Source organism: Nuphar pumila, chromosome 15 (genome assembly GCF_984573655.1).
Source record: "Nuphar pumila chromosome 15, dmNupPumi1.hap1.1, whole genome shotgun sequence".
In the NCBI taxonomy this organism is placed as follows: domain Eukaryota; kingdom Viridiplantae; phylum Streptophyta; class Magnoliopsida; order Nymphaeales; family Nymphaeaceae; genus Nuphar; species Nuphar pumila.
Genome location: NC_143263.1, coordinates 74957947 through 74984594, shown reverse-complemented (window position 1 = coordinate 74984594; position 26648 = coordinate 74957947). Strand labels below are relative to the sequence as shown.

The 26648-nt window shown below is 37.0% G+C and overlaps 1 protein-coding gene and 1 pseudogene across 3 annotated transcripts in view; one reads left to right on the top strand and one right to left on the bottom strand.

The window, feature by feature from the left end:
• The window catches only part of LOC149815627 (anthranilate phosphoribosyltransferase), a 96575-nt gene that overhangs the window by 15937 nt on the left and 53990 nt on the right, over positions 1–26648 (bottom strand). For all 3 annotated transcript variants that reach the window (XM_089988681.1, XM_089988683.1, XM_089988682.1), the window contains exons 6-8: positions 21049–21130; positions 17511–17618; positions 16462–16588 (exon numbers count right to left, since the gene is read on the bottom strand). In XM_089988681.1, coding sequence (XP_089844807.1) covers positions 16462–16588; positions 17511–17618; positions 21049–21130 — 317 coding nt within the window. The remainder of the gene's footprint in view (positions 1–16461; positions 16589–17510; positions 17619–21048; positions 21131–26648) is intronic.
• Positions 11841–11947, top strand: LOC149815628 (5S ribosomal RNA; annotated as a pseudogene).

Below are 26648 nucleotides of genomic sequence, written 5' to 3'. Positions count from 1 at the left end.
CAAGAGTTTCACAGACCTTGTCATCTGTGATTCTTGATCTGTCAAGAATCTTACAAGCAAGTTTAGTTTGAGACAAAAAATAGCCTATGTGAGAATAGGCAACCTCAATTCGCAAAAAATATGTCAGAAATCCTAAGTCTCACATTTCACATTTTGAAGTCAAGATAGACTTCTTCATTAAGATCTCCATTTAAAATGGCATTTTTGACGTCCATTTGAAAAATATTCTATTTTCTAATTGAAGCGATGGTAATGAGACATCTGACAGTAACCATACATGCTATTGGAGTAAATGTCTCTTCATAGTCAATCCCATATTCTTGACTATACCCTTTAGCCACTAAGCAGGCTTTATACTTCTCAAGAGATCCATCACTCTTGGTTTTGACTTTGAACACTCATCGGCATCCTATAGTTTTCTTTTCATTGGGAAGCGTTTGAAATTCCCAAGTGTTAGCTTTCCTAAGCGCTTTGAGTTCACTCTCTATGGCTTCTCTTCATTCGACACATTTGTTGGCCTCTTCAAAAAAAAACTGGTTTGAAATATGATTAAATGGCACTTAAACAAGCCCGATATTTAGGGGAGAAAGAATCAAAAGATACGAATCTAGAAGGAAATTTTCTAGTTCTTTTGGTTCTTCTAGAATTTGTATCATGTGTGGAGATAGATTCGCTAGGTTCACTGTATTGTTCAATAGCACTTCTAAAGGTACTTCTATCTCTATGAGTATAGGTGATAGGGTCTCTAGTTATATTTTCTTTTTGAGAGGTAGGAGAATTAAAATCATTGTTGTTTTCAACCAATTCTTTGTCACTATCATATCTTAATTCATCATCACTAGAGATATCATCATCTTTAGATAATAAATCAAATATAAAGGAATAGTCAGCATTTTCAAAGTGGGATTCATTCTTTTCAAAACTACTATCATTTTCCAAAAACGTCATATTCCTTGAGACATATAACTTATCATTCTTAGTATCATAACATCGAAATCCTTTTTAGGTTTCGGAATAGCCAAGAAAAGCACAAGGAATGACTTTTTGTGAGAGTTTATCATTTTTATCCGTAAGGACAAAACACTTACAACTAAAAACTCTCAATCTATTATAATCGGGTTCTTTTCCATATAGAGTCTCAAAAGGAAATATTTTATCTAAATTTTTGGATAGAAGACGATTAATAAGATAAACGGATGCAAAAGCTACCTCGGCCCAAAAATTTTTTGGAATGCTTTGGGATATAAGAAAAGTTTTAGTGGTTTTAAATTTAATTTTGGTATAAATCTAATTTTGAGAATAAAGAAATTTTTGGCTTCAAAGTTTTCAATCCCCTTAATTTCAAGAGAAGTGTCATCCGCAGTTGAAACAAAAGATGGTGACAAATTTTGAGAATATTCGGAAAGAGAAGAGATGTTTGGAGACATATGAAATGAAGCACCCGAGTCTAAAAGCCAAGAAGTTTTACCTAAAGGGGAAGGAGTAGATATGGCGGCACCGAAAATGACTCCCTTAAGAAAATGTTGAAAGGCTTCCATAATTTGATTTAGAGAGAAGGCTCCATTTGTGGAAGTAGATGTATTTTCTTCTTTTTGTGGTTGGGATGTGGTTGTCATAGTCAATAATTTCTTCCACTTAGGACAAACCGGTTTGATGTTTCCTTGTTTCTTGTAAAAGTGACACACAATTTTTCTATAGTCCTTTCTCCCGCCTTGTCCACCATTGGATCATTGATTTTGATTTTTAAAATGAGGAGGTTTATATGTCCTTAAGTTTTTTTCGGGCCTAGAAACGGCATTAGCCCCATCACACTCTTTTTTATTTGTAGGCATTGCAAGAACACTTGAATTTTGCCTGCTAATGCCCATACGAGTTTCCTCTCCACTTAATTTTGTGATGACGTCTTCAAGAGAGGTAAAGGAAGATAGAAGAGAAAATCTAATTTGCTCAAACTCGGGCCTTAGTCCATTCAAAAAGTTAAAAAATTGATCTTCTTCTAATTGTTTATGACGAAGCTCTATGGCTTCTCCACTCTACTTTGGTTCGAGCATAGCAAGCTCATCCCAAATGGAAGAGAGTTCGGCAAAATACTCCCTTATAGTCATTTCTCTTTGAAGAAAGGTTAACGCCCTCTTTTGGAGGTAATACTTATGGGACAAGTTCCTAGAATTGTACATCTTCTCAAGGTACTCCCATGCTTGATATGCCTTTTTTGAACTTTATAATATTGGTGTTGATTCTTGTCTCAACGGAGGAGAAGATCCATGACAAGATCTTGAAGTTCTCCATTTCTCACTCATGTTTTTTGCTATATTCCTCAAGAGCCTTGGTTCTTTCATCTCCCTCAAGAATTTTGATTTTCCCTCTTTCAACCAAAGTGATTTAAGGCTCGGGTTCCGGAATCGAGCCTTGAACGTAACCCCAAAGCCCTTTTCCTTTAATATGGGCTTCCATGTTTTCGGCCCATACGTGATAATTGGAGTCATTAAGCTTGAAGCCAAGAGAAAAATGAGAGTCTTTTTCACCCATAAGAGATGTAAGATGCGAGAAAAGGATATGTACCACAATAAGATTTTAAATTTTGTAGTAATCTTCTAAAATATTGGATGGAGAGGACTCTTCACGCCAATCACCAAAAAGTTGAAGGCATGCTTTTCGAGGCACTCGATATTGTGAAGAACCAAAAGGTTTTCTTTCTCCAAACAACCTTGCTCTGATACGATGTAAGAATCTCTATAAAAGAGAGAATTTGTGTGTAAACACAAATTAAGAAACAAGTGAGCACAAAAGCACAAGGAGAACTCTCACAAGTGCACAAAGGCATGGATACACATGCACAAGGGCATAAAAAATGAATTTCAATATATTGAATCCCAAAGGAGGCTTTACAAAAAAGCTTGTTCAAGCTTGAAGGGGATCACCCCTATATATACATATTGGAGGAGTGGGGGGGCTCCAACATATACGTTGGTTAAAAATATAACCGTTGGAGGGGGCTCCAACGTATATGTTGAGGGCCCCCCCATGTTACATCAATAACAAAAAACAAAAAAGAAAAAAGAAAAACTAAAAGAACTAAAAACAAGAAAAATACAATCATATTCTCAAATGAGAATATGTGCAAAATGGGAAATGACTGAAATACCCTTTATCGGGGTTTGAAAATATATATATATATATATATATATATATATATATATATACTATATATATGTAAATGTATCTCTTTATATATATGAATATATATATATATATATATATATATATATAAAGAACATTACATTTTAACATGATCTATGCAAGCAAAATGTGTACCTCTCATAGGGGTTATGAATGTCTGTTACTTTTATTAGCCACATGTTAATGACAGAATAAGTATGTATGACATCTGGGTTGGTCTCCACCCCTACGGCTATGGATAATTAGTTCTTGTACAACTTCTGTGAGTGGTTGTGGGTTCAAAGGTACCAATATGGTGTTGCACTAGCTGTAACTGTGTTGTATGACCTATATGATATTCATGTATAGGGAATTACCTAGAATTGGGCATGAGTCTAAAATAACTAATGGGGTGTTGTAATAGTACTAACTTGTAAAATGTAGATACTCCCACACATGAATTGAGATATTGCCTGACAGGTTTAAAGGCATCGGGGCACTTGTCATTCAACTGGTTTAAAGGTACTAGAACACACTGAATGGGCTTACCCAAATAAGTAGAAATAAATTATGTATCAAATCTTGTAATCTCATATATATTTTATATATATAAGGTGATACATATACATATATTATATATGTATATGTATCTACATAATTATATATATAATATACATTTCTTTAAATGTTAGCTATAGGAGTGGTTTAGTCATTTCACCTTTCTTGCACATATTCACCTTAAGAATATGCTTGTAATTTTGTTTTTCCTTTTCCTTTTTTTTTTTACTTTTATTTACTTTTTTTTTACCAAGTCAACTACCTTGGAGGGCCCACTCTTATAGACGTTGAGCCCTTCCAACGATCACAATTGTGTCCGTTGGAGGGGCTCCAACGTCTATAAATGGAGCCCTTCCAAGGCTCTCTAAGGTGTATATAAATAAGGGTTCTCCCCTTGTAATTTTTATGGCTTTGGGTCGAAGTCCAAGTGTTCAATAAAGGCTATATTCATTTTTTTAGTGTGCATTTGTGAGATTGATTGATTTGTGCTTTTGTGCACAAGTGTTCTTATCGTGTATGTGTGCACTTATCTTTCATCAAGAATAGTGGGTCTTGATTATAGTATCTTGTTGAAGATATTTTTACATGGTATCAAAGCCAGGGTTTTAAGGAAGGAAGATCGTGTGTTTCTCCACATTCTTGGGTACCTCAAAAAATGTGCCTTCAAGCTATTAGAGATTGGAGTGGATCATTTTCTTCGGCCAATATTTTAAAAGTCTTCCTTGTCAAGAAAGACTTAAAAATCTATTGAGATACGTGTTCTTTTTTTATTTTTATCCTCTCTAATGGGCAAAAAAGACTTTCACTTCTCCCTCGGGTTTAAACTCAATAGTTCAAACTATCATGTTTGAGCCGGTAATATGAAAGCACATATTAAAGGGAAGGGGGCTTTGGGGGTATGTTCAAGGTTCGATACCGGAACCCGGACCATTACCATTATGAAAAAAGGAGATATAAAGATTCTTGAAGGAGAAGAGAGACAAAATGCTCTTGAAGATTATTCAAAGAAACATGACGAATGGGAAATGAAAAACTTTAAGATATTATCTTGGTTTTTCTCATCCGTTGAAACTAAGATCAATGTCAACATTATCAAATTCAAGAAGGCTTCCGAAGCTTGGCTATACCTTGAAAAAATGTATACTTCGAGAGATTTATCCCACAAATACTACATTCAAAAGAAGTCTTTGACCTTACAACAAAATGAGATGACTATTCGGGAATACTTTGCCGAATTGTCTTCCATTTGGGACGAGCTTGCTATGCTTGAACCCAAATAGAGTAGTGAAGCTATCGAGCTTAGACATAGACAACTTGAGGAAGATCGCTTTTTTAACTTCCTAAATGGTCTTAAACCCGAATTTGAACAAATTCGGTCATCTCTTCTTTCTTCTTTCACATCACCCGCTATTGAAGATGTTATTACCAAATTGAGTAGGGAAGAAACCCGTATGGGCATTAGTAAAAGCAATCCTTGCAACCTCCTCTATTCAAGAAGAAAGTGAAGGAGTGAATGTTGTTTCAAGACCGGGTAACCACGTGAAGACTTACAAACCTCCTCATTTTAAGAATCAAAATCAAGGAGGAAATTGACAAAATGAAAAAAGAGACTATAGCAAACTAACTTGTCATTTTTGTAAAAAAACGGGGCATATCAAACCTATTTGCCCAAAATGGAAGAAATTGCTTGCAATGACTACCACATCTCAACCGAAAGAACGGTCATCCTCTTCCAATGGGTCTCTTTCTCTACAACAAATTATGGAAGTTCTTCAACCTCTTCTCAAGGGAGGAACTTTCGGAAACGCTATGACAACCTCTTCACCCCCCGGTAAGATATCTTGGCTTTTAGATTCCGGTGCATCATTTCATATGACCCCAAGTGCTTGTTCTCTTTCTGAATATTCTAAAAACTCTTTTCCATCTTTTGTCTCAACGACGGATGAAACATTTCTTGAAATTAAAGGAATAGACAATTTCGAAAAACAAAATTTTTTTATTCCAAAAATTAGATTCATACCAAAACTAAATTTGCTTTTTGTTTCTCAACTCTCAGACCATGGTTGTGATATAAATTTCTCTTTTGATAAATGTTGGATACAGGATCACCGGTCCGAGAGGTTGATTGGGGAAGGCTCTAGGAGAGGAGATCTCTACTATGTTGACTCTCTCCAAGTTCCCAAGAATCAATTTTGTAACGTTGTCCAAAATAAGGATATTCATGTATGGCATAAGAGACTTGGACATCCCAACATTGTTAAAATTTCATATTTACCTTTTGCTAAGACCTTTGTAAAGGAGATTTTGTATGTAATGAATGTATTATTGGGAAAATGAAAAGTTTACCCTTTTATCAAAGATTCATGTTTACAACAAAACCTTTTGAAATCATTCATTCCGACGTATGGGGTCCGGCTCCTGTGATATCTAAAGAAGGATTCTAATATTATGTGATTTTTGTTGATGATTAGACTAAGTATTGTTGGATATATTTTCTCAAAGCATAAACATGAAGTTTTTTCGACTTTTAAAATTTTTCATATGATGATTTTAAATCAATTCAATGGAAACTTAAAAATTCTTAGGTCCGACTCCGGAGGAGAATACCTCTCAAATGAATTCAAGAGTTATCTTGAAAGTTGTGGTATTATCCATAAAAAATCTTGCCCAAAAACTCTTCAACAAAACTGATTAGCCGAACAAAAGCATAGGCATATTATTGAAACAACTCAAACTTTGCTTATTTCACAAAACATCCCAAAAAACCTTCGGGTTGAGGCAGCCCTTACTTCGGTCGATCTCATAAATAGACTTTCATCAAAAATTTTGAACAAAATTTCCCCTTTTGAAAAATTACACGCGAAGGAACCTGACTATAGCGGGTTAAGGGTTTTTTATTGTAAATGTTTTGTCCTTACAGATAAAAATGATAAGCTTTCTCTAAAGGTCATTCTTTGTACCTTTCTTGGTTATTCGAAAACCCAAAAGGGTTTTAGGTGTTATGATGTTAGAAATGACAAATTATATGTTTCCAAAAATATGAGTTTTTTAGAAAATCTTAGTGGTTTTGAAAGCCTTGCATCTCATAATGAGAATGTGGATTATTTATTTCTATTTGAAATGTTAGCTAAAGATGATGATACAAGTGATGATGAGTCAACTCTGAATAACTCAAGCGATAATGAAACCGAGGAAACTATCACCTCTTTGCTCTCTCCTCCTCGTCAACATATCGATGAGGGATCTTCTAGAGAGCCCATCACCTATGTTCATAGAGATAAAAACATCTTCAGAAGTGCTCTTGAAAGATATGATGACGCCAGTAAGACTGTCTCTCCAAGAGAGGAGAACCTGCGAAAAACCGAAAGACCTAGGAAAGCTCCCTGTAGGTTTATTTCATATGACTCTTTTTCATCTAAATATAGGGCATATCTTAGTGTCATTCTTACGTAGAACCTAAAATTTTTGAGAAAACACGAAAATGTTCTAAATGGGTAGAAGCTATGGAGAATGAACTTGGTGCTCTAAGAAGAGCCAAAACTTGGGAGTTCCAAGATCTCCGTAAGGGTAAGAAAGCAATAGGATGTAGATGGGTATTTAAGGTAAAAACTAAGAGTGATGGATCTCTAAAGAGATATAAGGCTAGATTAGTTGCAAAGAGATATAGTCAAGAATATGAGATTGACTATGAAGAAACTTTTGCCCTTGTGGCCCAAATGGTCATTGTCCGATGTCTCATTATTGTTGCCTAAATCAATAAATGGAACATCTATCAAATTGATGTTAAAAACGCTTTCCTAAATGGTGATTTGAATGAAGAAGTATATATGGATGCTCCACCAAAAATGGAGACTCCCAATGAGAAAGTGTTTCGCCTTCGCAAAGCACTTTATGGTTTAAAATAATCCCCCAAAGCTTGGTATGATAGATTTAACTCTGTAATGTTAGAAAATGGTTTTTCATCCTGTTTCACTGACACTGCCTTATTTGTTAGAAAAGTCAACTGCTTTTATATGTAGATGATATGCTTATAACCGGAAGTGATTCTAAAGGGGTTAAAAACATAAAATCAGTTTTGAAGGATAGGTTTAAAATGTCTGATTTGGGATTCCTAACTTATTTTTTGGGTATTGAAGTAGCATACTCTCATAGAGGGTATTTTTTATCTCAAACTAAGCTTGCCTCTAGGATTATTGACAGGTCAGATATTACGGATGATAAGGTTTGTGAAACTCCTGTTATAATGGGAGCCAAAATGAAGATTGATGATGGTGTTCCTCTCTCTCATCCCACCCCCTACAGAGAGCTTGTGGGATCATTGATGTATCTGAGTATTACTAGACTAGATATTTCTCATGCAGTTCATATTGCAAGTCAGTTTCAACATGCACCAACATCGGTTCACATGAGTGCAATTATGCGGGTCGTAAGATACATAAAGGGTACATTAAATAAGAAAATATTTTTATCCTCTTCTGAATTAAAGTTAATTGCTGATACTGACTCTGATTGGGAAGGTGACCCAAATAATCGTCACTCCACCACTAGTTTTTCTGTGTTCTTAGGAGATTCGTTGATCTCATGGAGATGTAAAAAGCAGCAAAAAGTATTTTTATCAACTGAAGCTGAATATCGGGCCATGACAACTATTACCATGAAAATCGTATGGATTCATCAGCTACTAGAAGACATGGGGATCACAATAGAAGGGCCCACTAAGCTATGTTGTGATAACAAGAGCAATTTATATTGCCAAAAATCATACATACAATGAGAGGACTAAGCACATTAGATGGATTGTCACTATGTCCGTGAAGCCTATCTAAAAGGAGTCATAGATCTTCCATATGTTACTTCAAAATATCAGTTGGCAGATTTCTTTATCAAAGCTTGTGCGCTCTGCGATTCAATTTTCTCCTTGCCAAACTTTCAGTCATTCTGCACTAAGTTTGAGGGGGGGTGTTAAATTATGTATCAAATCTTATAATCTCATATATATTTTATATATATAAGGTGATATATATACATATATTATATATATGTATATGTATCTACCTAATTATATATATAAAATATATATTTCTTTAATGTTAGCCATAGGGGTAGTTTAGTCATTTCACCCTTCTTGCGCATATTCACCTTACGAATATGCTTGTAATTTTGTTTTTCCTTTTCCTCTTTTTTTTTAACTTGATTTGACGAACAAATAAGATGCCTAATGAGTGGAGGAAGAGTACTTTGGTGCCTTTATATAAGAATAAGGGTGATATACAAGATTGCATAAACTATCGTGGTATAAAACTCATGAGTCATACTATGAAACTTTGGGAGAGGGTGATTGAGTCTAGGTTGAGGAAGGTTGTCATGATATCGGAGAATCAATTTGGTTTTATGCCTGGAAGATCAACTATGGAAGCTTTACATCTTCTTAGACAACTTATTGAAAGATATAGAGAGAGGAACAAAGATTTGCATATGGTTTTTATTGATTTAGAGAAGGCATACGATAGAGTACCTGGGGACGTTCTCTGGTGGACAATGATGAAGAAAGGTGTTTCTCTCAAGTACATTAGTATAATTAAAGATATGTATGAAGGAGTAGTAACCAATGTCCGCACTTGTGGAGGGGTGACAACCAATTTCCCGATAACGGTTGGGTTACATCAAGGATCTGCTTTAAGCCCTTTCCTATTTGCAATAGTGATGGATGAGCTTACGAGATCAATTCAAGAAAATGTACCGTGGTGTATGTTGTTTGCTGATGATATTGTTTTGATTGATGAGTCTAGAGCTGGGGTTAATGCTAAGTTAGAATTATGGAGACAGACATTGGAAGCTAGAGGTTTTAAGTTGAGTAAGAGTAAGACTGAATATATGGAATGTCGGTTTAGTAAGCAACGAAGTAGTGATGGGAGTGTAGTGAAGCTTGGTGAGCAAGATATACCGGTGAATGATTATTTCAAATATTTGGGATCCATCATTCAAAAGTATGGAGAAATTGATGGAGATGTAAATCATAGGATAAAGGTTGGGTGGATGAAATGGAAAAGTGCTACTGGAGTGCTGTGCGATCGTAGAATGCCATTGCGGTTGAAGGGAAAGTTTTATAGGACGACTATTAGACCCGCTTTACTATATGGTACGGAATGTTGGGCTGCCAAGAGACATCATATTCAAAAAATGAGTGTAGCTGAGATGCGGATGCTTAGATGGATGTGTGGAAATACAATAAAAGATAAGATTCGGAACGAAGAGATACGTAAGAAGGTAGGTGTTGCACCCATTGAAAATAAGATGCGAGAGAATCGTTTACGGTGGTTTGGACATATTCGGCGAAGGCCTAATGATGCTCCAGTTAGAAGGTTGGAGAAATGGGAAAATATATTAGTTAAAAGAGGTCGGGGTAGGCCTAGGAAGACTTGGATGGAGATGATAGGAAAGGATATGAATGCTTTGAACCTCACCGAGGACATGGCGTTGGATAGAAATGATTGGAGGAAAAGGATTCATGTGGAAGACCCAAAATGAATTTCTTTTTTGGTTCATATCGCTGACCCAATTGTTTTGGGATGAAGGCGTAGTTGTTGTTGTTTGTTTGTTGTATTTATTTTGTTTTTGACCAAGTCAACTACCTTGGAGGGCCCACTCTTATAGACGTTGGGCCCTTCCAACAGTCACAATTATGATCGTTGGAGGGGCTCCAACGTCTATAAGTGGAGCCCCTCCAAGGCTCTCTAAGGTGTATATAAATATGGGTTCTCTCCTTATAATTTGTATGGCTTTGGGTCAAAGCCCAAGTGTTCAATAAAGGCTATATTCATTTTTTTAGTGTGCATTTGTGAGATTGATTGATTTGTGCTTTTGTGCACAAGTGTTCTTATTGTGCATGTGTGCACTTATCTTTCATCAAGAATATTGGGTCTTGATTATAATATCATGTTGATGATATTTTTACACTACTTGGGGTGGGAATCTTTGGGCTCATGTCACTGGGGCAATGTGGTTTGTTGCCTATATGGGTGCAATACTTATTAGGGCACTGGTGAGATCAGGTAATAAAACTCTTGATAATGAAATTAATAAAATAAATAAACCATTCAGACTTGGGCTTATCTTGGAGATAGTAAGTAAAACTCCGGGGACAACTATGTTATCATGCTTCGAGTGGCAATGGCTCGTTAATCCCCATTCCTCGGAGTTAGGGGGCCGGATTACCAATTTATCCTAAGTGGTAGATCCAAGTTCTACAAAAATTAGGGATGCATCTCATTTGTTTGGCCTTTGAGAGTTTCTCTCGGTTATTATGCCACTCATTTTGAATTTCAGTTTCAGTTAAACACTTGAGTTAAGAATACACAGCATAACAAACCCCTGGGTGTTCTATTCTATTACAGTTGCCTTGGCCTTCGATTACCCGTGGGATAATAAAAAGATAAAACTCAATTATTTCATTTTGTACTTTTTTTAATGTGGAACTTGTGTTATAATATACCAGAAAATACTTTAATGATTTGCGACTATTATATGTCATGAGTGAGCTATGAAATTAATTGTTTCATGTGATATTCACTTAATCATGTCATGATACGTTATAGTTTTACAATCTAATGATAGTTCATAGAATTGTATATCCTTGTTATATTGTACGTATGAATAGATATAGTAATCCTATTGTTCAAACTGGTTGTAGTCTGACCTACTATTTAATCACTGCAGGTGAGAAATAGACGGTGCAGAGCGGTTGCGGGATGTTGTAGGAACCTTAATACATGCATTTTTTATGTTTCCGAGGCAAATTTAGATAGTTTAATTATTTCCATTTCTACTCTTGTAATGAACTTATAATTTTATCTCATGTTAGATTTTCTTAGAACTTTTGGAATATCTTTGGTTTGAATGCCCTATAATGTGCCTGAGATGTTTGACCCGAAGTGAACTTAGTAGTTCTGCTGTGTTTAAAAAAAAATTGGCACAAAAATTGGGTTAAAGTTTTGGGGCGTTACAATGTCGGATCATCTTATGCCATCTTTGTTAGAGGAGTGTGGAGCATGATTTCTACCTTAATATAAATTTTAATTTTCGCAATTTTCTTTTTTAGAGTAGCTTTGTAATTTTACTCATAATAAATACCAGCACTAAAGCACCGGATCCCATCAGAACTCCGAAGTTAAGCGTGCTTGGGCGAGAGTAGTACTGGGATGGGTGACCTCCTGGGAAGTCCTCGTGTTGCACTCTCTTTTTAAACTCCGCCTGTGTAGTTATACACTGCCGGTCCCAAGCCCGGATAAAGGAGGAGGGTTGCGGTAGGCCTGTGACAGCCAGCATAAAAACTTTGTCATATCCTATGAAAATGAACCAATATGAGAATTTCGTTGGGGCGTTCCCTACTGAGCGACGCGCTGTACTCTCTAGGCCCGGAGGCAGTGATAAATGTGCAAGGGTTGCTAGGTCGTCGCCCAGAAGCGACGCGTCACACCGGCGCCCGGGTGTGGTGTCAAATAGGCAAGGGTTCCCTCACTTTGTTGGACGGGTGGGGGTAAAGAAGTTAGTCCAAGACCATAAAATTAGGTTAGCCACTTGGAACATAGGGTCTTTAAATGGTAAGTTGGTAGAGTTAGTAGATGTTATGTGTAGGAGAAAGATTGATATTTTATGTCTTCAAGAGACCAAATGGGTAGGTGAGAAAGCTAAAGTGATAGAACCTTGGGGATATAAGATTTGGTATACAGGAATAAATAAGAATAGGAATGGAGTAGGGATTGTTATGAGTCGTCAGTTTATAGATAATGTAGTTGAGGTCCGTAGGAAGGGTGATAGAATTTTACTTATTAAATTAGTATTAGGTACGGATATTATTAATATTATTAGTGTTTATGCACCTCAAGTAGGTTTAGATGATTCCATTAAGCATCAATTTTGAGAAGATTTAGATGGAGTAGTACAAGAGACATCTTATGGAGAAAAGCTTTTCATCGGCGGTGACCTTAATGGACATGTAGGCATTAGTAGGGATGGATTTGAGAATATCCATGGAGGCTATGGTATAGGAGAAAGAAATGAAAGTGGAGAAAGGATTTTAGATTTTTGTTTGTCCTATGATATGATCTTAGCAAACACCTGGTTTAGGAAGAGGGAGTCTCACCTAGTAACATTTAAAAGTGGGGTTAATACGAGTCAGATAGATTTTTTCCTACTTAGAAAGAGAGATAGGGGTTGTTGCATCGATTGTAAGGTTATACCAGGAGAAAGTGTAGCTACACAACATAGAGTCTTAATTTTAGATCTTAGAATTAGACAATGCCGCAAAAGGGATAGACATAGGATAGATCCTAGAATTAAGTGGTGGGCACTGAAAGGAGCTAAACAAGGAATGTTTGTAGAGCAGGTAGTTAAGGAAGTTGATTGGTGTCTCGAGGAGGATTCAGAATCAATGTGGAATAAGATAGCGGGTGGTATGAGAAAAGTAGCTAAGGAGGTATTGGGTGAGTCTAAAGGCGGTGCACCACTAGGTAAGGATACATCATGGTGGAATGAGGATGTCAAATTAGCTATTAAGGTTAAAAGAGAGTGTTATAGAAATCTAAGTAAGAGTCGTGATAATGAGAATTTGGAGAAGTATATGATAGCAAAGAAGGAAGCTAAAAAAGTTGTTCGAAACGCGAGGACTAAGGTATATAAGGAGGTTTATGACAAGTTGGATACCAAAGAAGGCGAGAAGGATATTTATAGGCTTGCAAAGATGAGAGATAGGAAATTGAAAGATTTGGGTATGGTTAGATGTATCAAAGATGAAACGCAAAGGGTTTTAGTCAAAGATGAGGAGATTAAGGAGAGATGGAAAGATTATTTTGATAAGCTATTTAATGATAGTCATGCTCAAGATCTTGGAGACTTCTCCATTCCTTTTCATGAGATAAATCGTGACTTCATGCGCAAGATTCAAAAGAAAGAAATTGCAGAGGCTTTGAAGAAAATGAAATCAAGAAGGGCAGTTGGCCCAGATGGTATACCTATCGAGGCTTGGAAATGCTTGGGAGAGAAAGGTTTAGAATGGTTGACAAATCTTTTTAACTTGATTTGGCGAACAAATAAGATGCCTAATGAGTGGAGGAAGAGTACTTTGGTGCCTTTATATAAGAATAAGGGTGATATACAAGATTGCACAAACTATCGTGGTATAAAACTCATGAGTCATACTATGAAACTTTGGGAGAGGGTGATTGAGTCTAGGTTGAGGAAGGTTGTCATGATATCGGAGAATCAATTTGGTTTTATGCCTGGAAGATCAACTATGGAAGCTATACATCTTCTTAGACAACTTATTGAAAGATATAGAGAGAGGAACACAGATTTGCATATGGTTTTTATTGATTTAGAGAAGGCATACGATAGAGTACCTAGGGACGTTCTCTGGTGGACAATGATGAAGAAAGGTGTTTCTCTCAAGTACATTAGTATAATTAAAGATATGTATGAAGGAGTAGTAACCAATGTCCGCACTTGTGGAGGGGTGTCAACCAATTTTCCGATAACGGTTGGGTTACATCAAGGATCTGCTTTAAGCCCTTTCCTATTTGCGATAGTGATGGATGAGCTTACGAGATCAATTCAAGAAAATGTACTGTGGTGTATGTTGTTTGCTGATGATATTGTTTTGATTGATGAGTCTAGAGCTGGGGTTAATGCTAAGTTAGAATTATGGAGACAGACATTGGAAGCTAGAGGTTTTAAGTTGAGTAAGAGTAAGACTGAATATATGGAATGTCGGTTTAGTAAGCAACGAAGTAGTGATGGGAGTGTAGTGAAGCTTGGTGAGCAAGATATACCGGTGAATGATTATTTCAAATATTTGGGATCCATCATTCAAAAGTATGGAGAAATTGATGGAGATGTAAATCATAGGATAAAGGTTGGGTGGATGAAAAGGAAAAGTGCTACTGGAGTGCTGTGCGATCGTAGAATGCCATTGCGGTTGAAGGGAAAGTTTTATAGGACGACTATTAGACCCGCTTTACTAAATGGTACGGAATGTTGGGCTGCCAAGAGACATCATATTCAAAAAATGAGTGTAGCTGAGATGCGGATGCTTAGATGGATGTGTGGAAATACAATAAAAGATAAGATTCGGAACGAAGAGATACGTAAGAAGGTAGGTGTTGCACCCATTGAAAATAAGATGCGAGAGAATCGTTTACGGTGGTTTGGACATATTCGGTGAAGGCCTAATGATGCTCCAGTTAGAAGGTTGGAGAAATGGGAAAATATATTAGTTAAAAGAGGTCGGGGTAGGCCTATGAAGACTTGGATGGAGATGATAGGAAAGGATATGAATGCTTTGAACCTCACCGAGGACATGGCGTTGGATAGAAATGATTGGAGGAAAAGGATTCATGTGGAAGACCCAAAATGAATTTCTTTTTTGGTTCATATCGCTGACCCCAATTGTTTTGGGATGAAGGCGTAGTTGTTGTTGTTGTTTGTTGTTGTTGTTGTAATAAATATTTTTTACCTTAACCCATATAGAGAACTCAACCCTCAAGAGGCTTTTTAAACCCAAAACAAAAAAAACGAGTTTTCAGTCCTTTTTAAGTGTGTCGCACCCGTATCATATGATACGCCCAATATCGTACGATACGGCATGATACAATGGTGTATTGTATGGTACACCCGATACGTGTACGATATACACTCGTATTGTGATACGAGTGTGTATCGTATCGTAAACCCCAAAAGTAACGACATGTATCGTATGATATGACACGATATGAACAACCTTGAAGAAAGGTTACATTGAAATGCATCCACCGACATGGTGGTAAAGGATCCTCAGTGGGGAAGAAAAAAAGAGTCGTAAAGAAAAAAACTAGAAACTAATATAATGAAAACCACATTAGATTCTCAGGATTTCGGTCTGCTTCAACCAGAGCTAACTGCCAAAACTGATATAGTTGCCAGCTAATGAAGTATCTCATCACTTAGCTTTGATTAAATTAATAAGATCTCATAATATTTAACCATTCAATTACTCATAATAACAGCAACTACTTAAGACATGCAAGTGTTTTTGTCTATCTAATGTTTTATCAACAATAATGCTATTTTATAAAGACCATTAATTTGATAATAAAGTAGCTAATAACACACATTTGCGAGCAGGATTCTGATTAGTTATTATAAAAACTTTCTCTACCACACAAATGTCCTTATTTGCATATTATCTTTCAGTGCAGTTCAACTTAGCGCTGACTTCTTATTACCCACTGGAGATCAACTTGAGTTTGGTGGATAGGTGGTGGTCTGATTCATTTTCGTTTACTATTGGCCGTGCAGAACCTCCTTCCATGACACACAAATGCACCCTAAGAATATGCTGATTTTCTATTGATGTTATTAGTCCTGATTCCAAGTGTCCAGAGGTCACATCGTGATAGCAAAGAAATAACCTTATAACAATCTTCAAGAAATATCCTTATAACTATCTTCTCAATACATCCAAGTATGCGAAACCAATCAGTGTATGGAGGACTGTCACATGGATATGGCCGCAGATACGGGGATACTGCCATTTTTATGAAATTTTCAATATGACCAGCATATAAGGGGATACGGAACAGGAGCCAAAATGGAGTATCCATGTGACATAGATGAAGGACAATACAAAATTGCTGATATAACAATAGGATATAAACATTTAAAAGAAAGGATTAAAAGAAATGATAAATCATATTCAAAAGACTTTCATACCATCAACTTTTGAAGCATCGCCTTCGATTTGATGTGAACGAAAGCCTGAACAATGGTTTACAGGGAGACCTTTTGATGCAGCTGATGACCGGGCTTTTGTTGTCATAGAAATTCCACCTTCCTCACCCTGCATCGGCATCATGGATGCAAAGTACTTAGCACATCCTTGATGCAAGATCCCAAAGCAAAATATATGTTTACATGAAGATGGCAACACTAGACAGTATAAAGTATAATCCAAGAAAAAACTCAGTATATAAACCAAGAAACAAGGTACAAAGGAACTGTTGGTACTTGACAGACTATTCTGATGGTACTATCTACTCAGAATCTGCTTCACAATTGATGAACCCTCAACACCATGAATTACCAATATTTAGACTGCTCCGTTAGACAAGAAATTTTCTAAAAAATATTGCGATATTCTGTCTTTGGCGATATTTTGAAAATATCCCGATATTATCGGCTACCTTGAAATAGCCGATAATATTGCGATATTTTCAATATATAGGCGATATCGGTGGCAGTGATATATATATATATATATATAGAGAGAGAGAGAGAGAGAAAATATTGACTACCCCCAAGTTTGTCGTACTCTCCAGTAAACAGCCCATTCCATCACTTTTTCTTGACTCTTTTCTAGTTCAAGCCATACAGACATGATTTATATGGTTCGTATAGTCAAAAAACATGTTTAAGATTCTCCTATTGCATTGTGTAAGCAGATTTTTTTACGGCTTCAAAATTCAGCAGTCCACAAAGTGTAAAAATGTCACAATTGAGAAAAATCATGTTTTTATGATGAAACTACTCAATCAAAAGTGCATTCATTGGTGAAAGGTTCATTCTGAATGCATTTGCGGGGAAAATTGATGAAATAAAACTTGCACCTATGAGTTTTAGCTAGAGAGTACGATACTTTAGAGTGTAGCCAATGTTTTCCTATATATACGCATGCACATATATATATATATATGGAGAGAGAGAGAGAGAGAGATTGGTCGGTACTACCCAATTTTAGTCTGAGTTTCCCAAATAAAGCATACCTTCACCACCAAACCAGAATGAACTCCCCTTCGTCTCATAAGAGTCAACATTTTATCCTCATAACCCTCATGGTAAAAGCCAGCAACAATGGACTCCTTCCCACGTGCCTATTATTAAATTCATCTCCATGAGCATGTTGTGGCATTTGATGCAAGTGATTAAGCAAATTGAATAGAACATTTTGTTGGCTTAGAAGATAAACATAAACACAACACCAAGTAACATGAATGGAAATAAATGACCAAGGAAACCCTAAATTGCTTTGTATTTTGTACATGCAAATTGCAAGCTAAGGTCTAAATTTATCTATAATAGCATGTCTTGCACCAAGATGTCATTTAGTTCCAAACATCATCATATTAGCATAAGCAAGCAAGGTTATGCACATTCTGGTTTGTAACTATGGATTCCATAGCTATAAATGGACTTCTAAGATGATTAAATGAAAGGGTGATATAGATTGCAAGGTTCTAGGGTTCTTTCTTTCTCCTCTTCTCACTCAAGATTGGAAAAAAAGAAAAGAAAACATAGAACAAAACATTCTCTCCCTAGAACAGTTTGTCTTGGACCCAATTTAAAATCCAAGCGTATTCTAAATGTCCTTGGTCCAATCTGCACCTAAAATGTGTTCAATTAAAATATATATATATATATATATATGTGTGTGTGTGTGTGTGTGTGTGTGTGTGTGTGTGTGTGTTAGCCATTGGGATATATATATGAATTTCTTTTTTGGTTCATATCACTGACCCCAATTGTTTTGGGATGAAGGCATAGTTGTTGTTGTATATATGTGTGTGTGTGTGTGTGTGTGTGTGTGTGTGTGTGTTTAGAATGTAATATAGGTTTTTTTGTAATAATTGTCTTTTCTTTATTTTTATATTTTGTGGTTGGTATGCCCATATAAGGGCCTTTTTGTACTTTTTTGGCTAGCCGTTGAGCTAGTCCCAACAGCTATTAGCCATTGGGATAGCCTAAGGGCTAACTAGCTAGCCGTTAGGACTAGTCCAATGACTAGACTTTCCTCTTTGGCTGAATATATAGAATTTTAAACCAATGTTGTCAATATCGTCTCAGGCCATGAATTGTTTTCCAAACAATTCAGGTGAATTGAGAGATACCACTTCAGGGTTGAATCATTTTATCATACCTTTTGCATGATTGTTCAGCGAGGAAATGAGAACACTGGCTTAAGCCATTAGGTGTAGGCGCTTTCCAAAGGTTACAGAATGACACATGTCAAAATCATATTAAACAAAAACTATTTTTGACCATTTTCAATTTTTTTTAAAAGTTCAGGCCAGTTTTGTATCAATTTTCTGATGATGCAATACATAACTGGTAATTCGGGCCAATACTGACAACATTGGTTTAAACCCTTTTGCATTTGATGCCTTTCTTGGCCATTTTATAACTAATAAAATAATATTTTTTATTTTGAGTGTTGCCCTTTATGGCTGAGATGCTTTTGAGCTCTTGTATTTGCCCATAGTGGCTCATGTGTTATGCCCCTTGTGGCTTTGTGAGTGTGCACTTTTTCGTTAGCATATTTCCCTTTGTGGCCTTTTGTATTGATCATGTCTAAAAACCCCTCAACAAAATGGTCTTGCTAAAAGAAAATATAAACATATTGTTGAGACAACTAGAACTTTGCTTATTTTCAAACATGTACCTAAAAAATTTTGGGCCAAAGCCACTCTTACCATTGTTTATTTGATAAATAGAATGCCTTTTTCCTCTTTAAACAATATTTCACCTTTGAAAAATTTAGTTAGTGTTTCTTTGGATTTTAAGAGATTAAGAGTTTTTAGGTGTAAATGTTTTATTTTTTTTAACGAGAATGACAAACTTTCACCAAAAGCCATTGAATATGTATTTCTTGGTTATAGAGAAAATAAAAAAGGTTATAGGTGTTTTGATTTTGTATTTGCCCATAGTAGCTCATGTGTTATACCCTTTGTGGCTTTGTAAGTGTGTACTTTTTCATTGTCATATTTCCCTTTGTGACCTTTTGTATTGTGCACTCACTTATTGTTTCATTACAACACCTACCCTAGGTCTACTACATATCATTTTTATTTCAAGAATGTGTTTGACTTGTATTTGACGGTTGACCAAGGCCCATTCAAGTCCTAACCAAGCGTGTTTCAAACCTAGGTCCATAATCTTTCCATTATGTTACAATAACTTTCAAAAGTTCACAGCTAAAGAAAAAAGGTAACCTAGAAAATTTGCTATATTTTTTTAGTTGATATGGAAACTAGTTTTCTAAAATCTAGGAAGAGTTTAAATGGCATGAAGATTGCTAACAACAAATAAATCTGCATAGATCCAATAGTTAAAAAAGCATGTGCTCAAGTATGTGCATGTGTGTATGTGTCTATGTCACCTGGGTATGCGTACGGGTGCATGTATGGAAGGTACGACATGGCAATTTCCAAAAATGAGGGTACGGGGACACAGCTATATATATATATATAGTGTGTGTGTGTGGGTGTCCAATGCAAGAACCATATAATGGTTTGTAAGTCCAATGCAGTTTTTAGTAGTTTTTAGGAAAATGACAGGTTTTAGTAAATGAGTTGTGGGATGATAATTTGAATAAAAAAGGGGTGTGTAGGTAAAAAATGAATAAAAGGGTGTCTTGAAATGACATTTTGGATAAAAAAGGAGGGTGTTCAGAAATTTTAAAATATGAATACATAAAAAGAGGAAAGGGTCTCCTCCCACCGCCTCTCTCTCTATCTGGGGGTACGAAGGAGAACAAGGAGGTGAAGAAGAAGATAGAAGATGGAGGAGGCAGGTACCTCTCTCTCCTACTATCAAGGGTGGGAAGGGGGAGGTCTGTGAACGTAGACGAGATCCAGAGAGGGAGACAAAGGGGGAGGAGGGGCATGAGAGATAGAGGGAGAGAAGAGGGGTTTCGGAGAGAGCAAAGAAAGTGAGGGTTTCATGAGAGAGGGAGGAGGGGAGGGAGAAGGGGTTAAGTATCGGGGTGAGGCAGGACCAAAATGGTCCTAGCCCCTTTGACCTGGGTCAAACTAGGATTTTGGGTCTGCACTGGAGCCGAAACCATGGCATACCCGCACTATGCCCGGTACCCGCGTCCGTGTCCACACGGGTACAGTGACCCTTTTTGCCGTGTCGAGGTTACATAGGTATGTGTGTGTGTGTGTGTTACTTTAATTTTGTACAAACAATAATGAAAGAAAAGCTTGATGATACCTGGTAGCATGAAATAATGCAATTAATGAGAATAACAAGGTCCTCATGCAATCAGTTATGGTTGTCCCATGATGCCATTCACATTAATAAAATGGAATGATGGTAACCATGATCAGACAGACAGAGTGAAATGCATATAAATTTCACTGTATCCTAACTTCTAAGTATTCTTTACTGTGTCCTGTATCATCCTAGATAAGTTTTCCTGTCAACACCAGTATGTAGGCCAAAATAGGGTCCTGTCAACAGCATCAAATATTGACCATCCACCTAATTCTGCTATACACATAAAGATAAAGAATATTAGCTCACCCGCACATACTGTTGAACTTTCTCAGAAGTAGCAATAGGTGGACGCTTTTTTATGTGCTCCCTCAGTCCGACAATTGAATATCTACAAAGTGTCAGTGACAAAGTTTACATTGATGATTTCACATAGTAAAAACAAAATATTGAGGCTTCATCTGAATCATCAACCATTAGAAAACACAAGATGGTTAAAGACATGCTCTTTTCATATTCTTGAGTCCGTCTTAGAGGTGAAAACGGATGGAGGCTTGGTCAGATATCCAAATTGAACCCAATACATTGTTTCCAGATAAGGATCCACAAAATAAGATCCCAATGTGCATTCAGATCAGTTTGCATTTGCTTAATTGGATTGCTTTTGGATCATTATTTTGTATTCAATCAACATTTGCATTTTTTACGTAAAAAGTTTGTTTTTAGACTTTTCTTTTACCTGATCCAATTTTACTATATATATTTCAGATCAGAATTCAACTTTACTCATATCTGTTGCATGTGTTTCAGGTTTGGATTTGGATCTGGCATGATATAGCCTGTATCTGATCCATTTGCACCCGTAAGGCCGACAGTGCTACTTGGTTGTATTAAACCTTAGTGCATTCCTTTTTAATGGACATACAGAAGTCAGCAGATTTCACTAGTAAATTGCTTGTGCAGACAAGAACCATTGATTATTAATCGAACAGAGTGCAAGTGAGAGTTTATGGGATCGAGAATAAAACAAAAAAAAATCCCTGGAAGAAACTAAAATAAAAAAAACAAAAAACAACAATAAATCAAGAAATATATATATATATATATATATATATATATATTCATGTAAATTGGGGAGGAAATGACAATCATTTAGTAATTAAAGACAGATAAAGGCCATCTATGTATCCAAACAAAAGGGAGAAACATGACTCTATGTATCACAAACAGAAGCCATGACAAACTGACTTTATAAGAATTACATTGAGGGTTTTCTTTTGCTATTGGGACCAGGGACAAGTTTGAAGTTAAGTTTAATCCTGGTTTTGAATAGATCCGTGAAAAAGTCTACAAAGAGACTATGTGCACAAAGGCACAATATTCTTAATACGAGACGTGTGCACAAAGGCACAAGATGAACATCCACACACTGATACAAATGCGCAAAGGCATAAAATAATAAGAATCTTTATTGAACAATAGTGAGAGCTTTTACAAAAATCTTAACTTTACAAGAGGGGGAAAACCCCTATTTATAAGACAAGAGAGGACCCTTGGAGGGGCTCCCTCATGTGAACGTCGGACCCCCTCCAACGGTCATATTATTGACCGTTGGAGGGGCCCAACGTTCCCATGGGGTGGACCCCTCCATGGCTACAAGACAAAGAACAAAAAATAAAAGGAATAGAAAGAAAAAGAAAAGGAAAAGAAAAGTGCGTGAAAAAAATGAAAAGACATATTTAACCCTAGTGGGTATTACAATAGAAAAAGTATATATATTTATATATACATATAAATAACTAGATACATATACATATATATGAAATATATATATATATATATATACAATTTAACACCCCCCCCCCCTCAAACTTAGGGCGTAATGATCGAAAGTTTGCCAAGGAGAAAATTAAATCTAGGAGAACAGAGCATCTTGGTGAAAAAGTTCACCAATTGATATTCCGACGTTACATAAGGATGGTCTATAACTCTCTTCAAATATTCTTCTCTAACATAGTAGCAATCCATCTCGATATGCTTTGCGTGCTCATGAAATGTGTGATTTTTGGCAATATAGATTGTGATCTTGTTATCACAGCACAATTTCGTGAGCACTTGAACATGAATCCCCATGTCTTCTAGTAGCTGACGAATCCAGACAATCTCCATGGTAGTAGTTGTCATGGCTCGGTATTCGGCAGATGATAAGGACACCTTCTTGTTAAAATGTACTCCATATATATATATATATATATATATATATATATATATATATATTACATCAATACCCGATAGGGGTATTTTTGTAATTTCACATAGTTGTTTTAGAAAACAACTATTTTTATTTTTTGTTAAAATGTAATTTCTTTTTTATTTTTTTGTTTTTCATTTTTTATATTTTTTAGGAACCAAAAGGGGCTCCAACCATAGAGTCGTTGGAGCCCCCAACGGTCACAAATGTGACCGTTGGGGGCTCCCAACGACTCCATGGTGTTAAAAGATGATTATATATATATGTCTATGTGTCTATCTACATGTATAAATATATATATTTATATATCTCCTTTATAATACCCATTAGGGGTAAAATAGTCATTTTACCCACTTCACACCATGTATATTTTTCTCCTTTCTTTTTTCCTTTTCTCTTTTCTTTTTCTTTTCTTTTTTCTTTTTCTTTTTCCTTTTTCCTTTTACCTTGGAAATGCCCCCCTTGAGGGACGTTGGAGCCTCCAACGGTCACATTTGTGACCTTTGGACTAAGTCACACGGACTCGGGTAAGGAGGCGTCGCACCTAAGTCGACACGCCCCGACACGGGTGCGGACTCGGGTGCGGCTTCGGACTCGGCCCAGACTCGGTCAACGCCGAGTCGGACTCGGTCAACGAGTCAAGGCCGAGTCCGTCCACATTTTTTACTCGGTCAACTTTGACTGAGTCCAAAAATGTCTATTTTGGTTTTTAAAATATGTTTTGGATCCGGGTCCGGACCTGACTCAGATCCAAATTTCATCTGCAACCGAACCCTAAAAAGGGTTTATCGGCAGGGGGAGGGGCTTACCCTCTCGATTTTTCCTCTCCCCCTCAGCCCCTGCAGCTTTCTCCTACACCCACGTCGGCGATCCAGACTCCGGCGACAGTACGCACAGGTGCCAGCCACTGTCTCCCCCTCCGTCAACACTCAACAGGTATGTCGACCCTCCTGCACCCTCTGCTCGCAGCCTCCCTCCTTGCATCCTCTGCTCGCAAAAGAGGGGCTCGGCCCCTCTCTGTGCCTCCTATTCATAAAGGAGGGGCTTGGCCCCTCCTCGTTTCGCTTATGTCAGGCTTGGCCCCTCCTATTTATGACCGTTGGAACGGCTCCAATGTCCCTCGGGGAGCCCTTCCAAGGCCTCCTCTTTTGTCTATAAATAAAGGGGCTTTCAACTTTTCCCCCATTGTAATGCATGCTTCTTTGAAGCCTTCTTGAGTGGAATATATATTTTTCCTCTTCTTTTGGGTGTTTTGCCACTTTTGTGGTTTTGTTGTTCTCTTGCCCATTAGTGGTTATTTGTGTACGTGTGTGGTCTCTTGTTTGCTCTTGGAGACTTCGCTCCTCTTATTCGGCACTTCATTACATGGTATCAGAGCCTTGGTTGTGAAAGCTTCATCGGATCCTCTCTTATCAAGTAATATCTCTCCTCTCTTTTGCTTTCAAACCCTTTCTCTCTAAATGGCCAACAAAGATGCCAAAATCGATCTCTCATTCAAGTTAGATGGGACCAATTATCGTATGTGGATGGCCGCTGTGGAAAATAATCTCAAAGGTAAAAAACTTTGGGGTTATGTGTGGAACCATTCCGGAACCACAATTGAAGTTAACCAAGTTTGAAGGCGACGATGAAAAAGCTTTTAATGAAGAAGAAAAGGAGAAAGCTAATATTGACTTCTCCTCCAAAATGGAAGATAGGGAAAGTGAGCATGCTAAAATTTTAGCATGGTTCATGAATAATGTTGAGTTAAAAATTTGTGCAAATCTTGCAAAGTTTAAGAGAGCCAATGAAGCTTGGTTCTTTATGAAAAGCATGTACACTCAAAAAGATCTTGCTAGACATTTCTTCCTACAAGAAAAACTAAGAGAAACCAAGCAAGGTGACATGAGTATTAAGGACTATTATAGTACTCTCTATCTTCTTTATAGGATGAACGTGTCCTTCTCGAACCACAATGGGAAGGTAGTGCTATTGCCATGAGGCAAGATCAAATGAAGAAAGAAAGATTTTTCCAATTTATTCATGGGCTTCGTCCCGAGTTTGAGCAATTAAGAGGATCCCTCCTTCATAGGGCTTCTATTCCTTTAAGTGACATTTTAGCCGACTTGTGTCAAGAAGAGACTCGTTTGGCCTTAAAAAAGAATGTTAATGAAGTTCATGCAGTGTCTAGACCCGGCAACAATGTAAGGCCATACAAACCACCCCATTTTTTGAAAAATTATGGTGGTGGAGGAAGAAAAATTATTTGTCATAATTGTAATGAATCGGGCCATATTCGTCCAGATTGTCCAATGTTTAAAAAGAAGGTGGCTTCCGTTGGGGAAATTCCTCTGAATGAAGATTCAAAGAAAGATAGAGACATAAAGGAGTCCCTTACTCATCTTACCGAAACTCTTCAACAATTCATGAAGATGAATTTCACTCCATCATACTCTACACCATCCACTTCCGGTGGCGCCATCTCCTCCTTCACAGGTATGACCTCTTGGATTCTTGACTCGGGTGCCTTCTTTCATATGACCCCGAATGCATCACTTTTGTCAAAACCAAGTCTCAACAAATTCAAATCTTATGTTTCCACTGCCGATGAAACATCCTTGGATGTTGAAGGCATTGGAAATCTTGAGAAAACTTATGGCCAAAACAAAGATTTTTTTGTTCCCAAAATCCGAATTATTCCAAAACTTAATTTAAATATTTTCTCTGTTTCTCAAATTACCGATTTTGAATGTGATGTCACTTTTTCACCAACCCATTGTTATGTGCAGGATCTCCGGTCTGGGAAGCGGATTGGGCAAGGCTATAGAAGAGGCGATATTTATTATATGGATTTTTTGTCGTTGTCATCCAAATCATTTTGTACTCATGTTCATGTTAGAATGGCCCTATGAAGAACGTGAGGGTGAGGCGAGAGAGAGAGAGAGAGAGAGAGAGAAAGAGTTGCGGCAGTAAAAGAGAGGGCTTCCACATTCAAGTCATGCCCTATTTCATGTATATACAAGATAGTAACTGGGTTGGACCAAATGTCTTGGATCCATACCCAAAACGTCAAGTTATATGTTACATTAGAAAACCCAACATCAAACTGGAAAACCCGATCAAGTTTATAATACAATCTTAATACCCTCCCTCAAGTTGTGCATGGTCTTGTACCATGGACAACTTGCCTTTGAGATACCAAAACTGCGCACTCGTAAGTCCTTTGGTAAGTAGATCAGCAACTTGATCTTCTGTTGGTACATAGACCGGAATAACTTCTTTGTCTTCTACCTTCTGCCGGACAAAATGTTGGTTTATCTCTATGTGTTTCGTTCGACCATGGTGGATAGGATTGAAAGCAATTTGAATGGCACTTTGATTATCGCAAAATAGATTTGTAACCTTCACTTTTTCTCCTATCTCTGTTAATAAATGTCTTAACCACGTAACTTCGGCAGTGGCAGAGGCCATGGATCGGTATTCAGCTTCTGTACTTGAACGCGCAACAACACGTTGCTTCCGGCTACTCCATGCTATTAAGTTATCATCAATATACACACAATACCCAGAGACGGACTTTCTATCGTCTGGATCACCTGCCCAATCTGCATCTGCATACACTTCAAGTTGTCTATGTTCTCCTTTTGCCTTTGATTGACGATAAACAAGCCCATCTCCA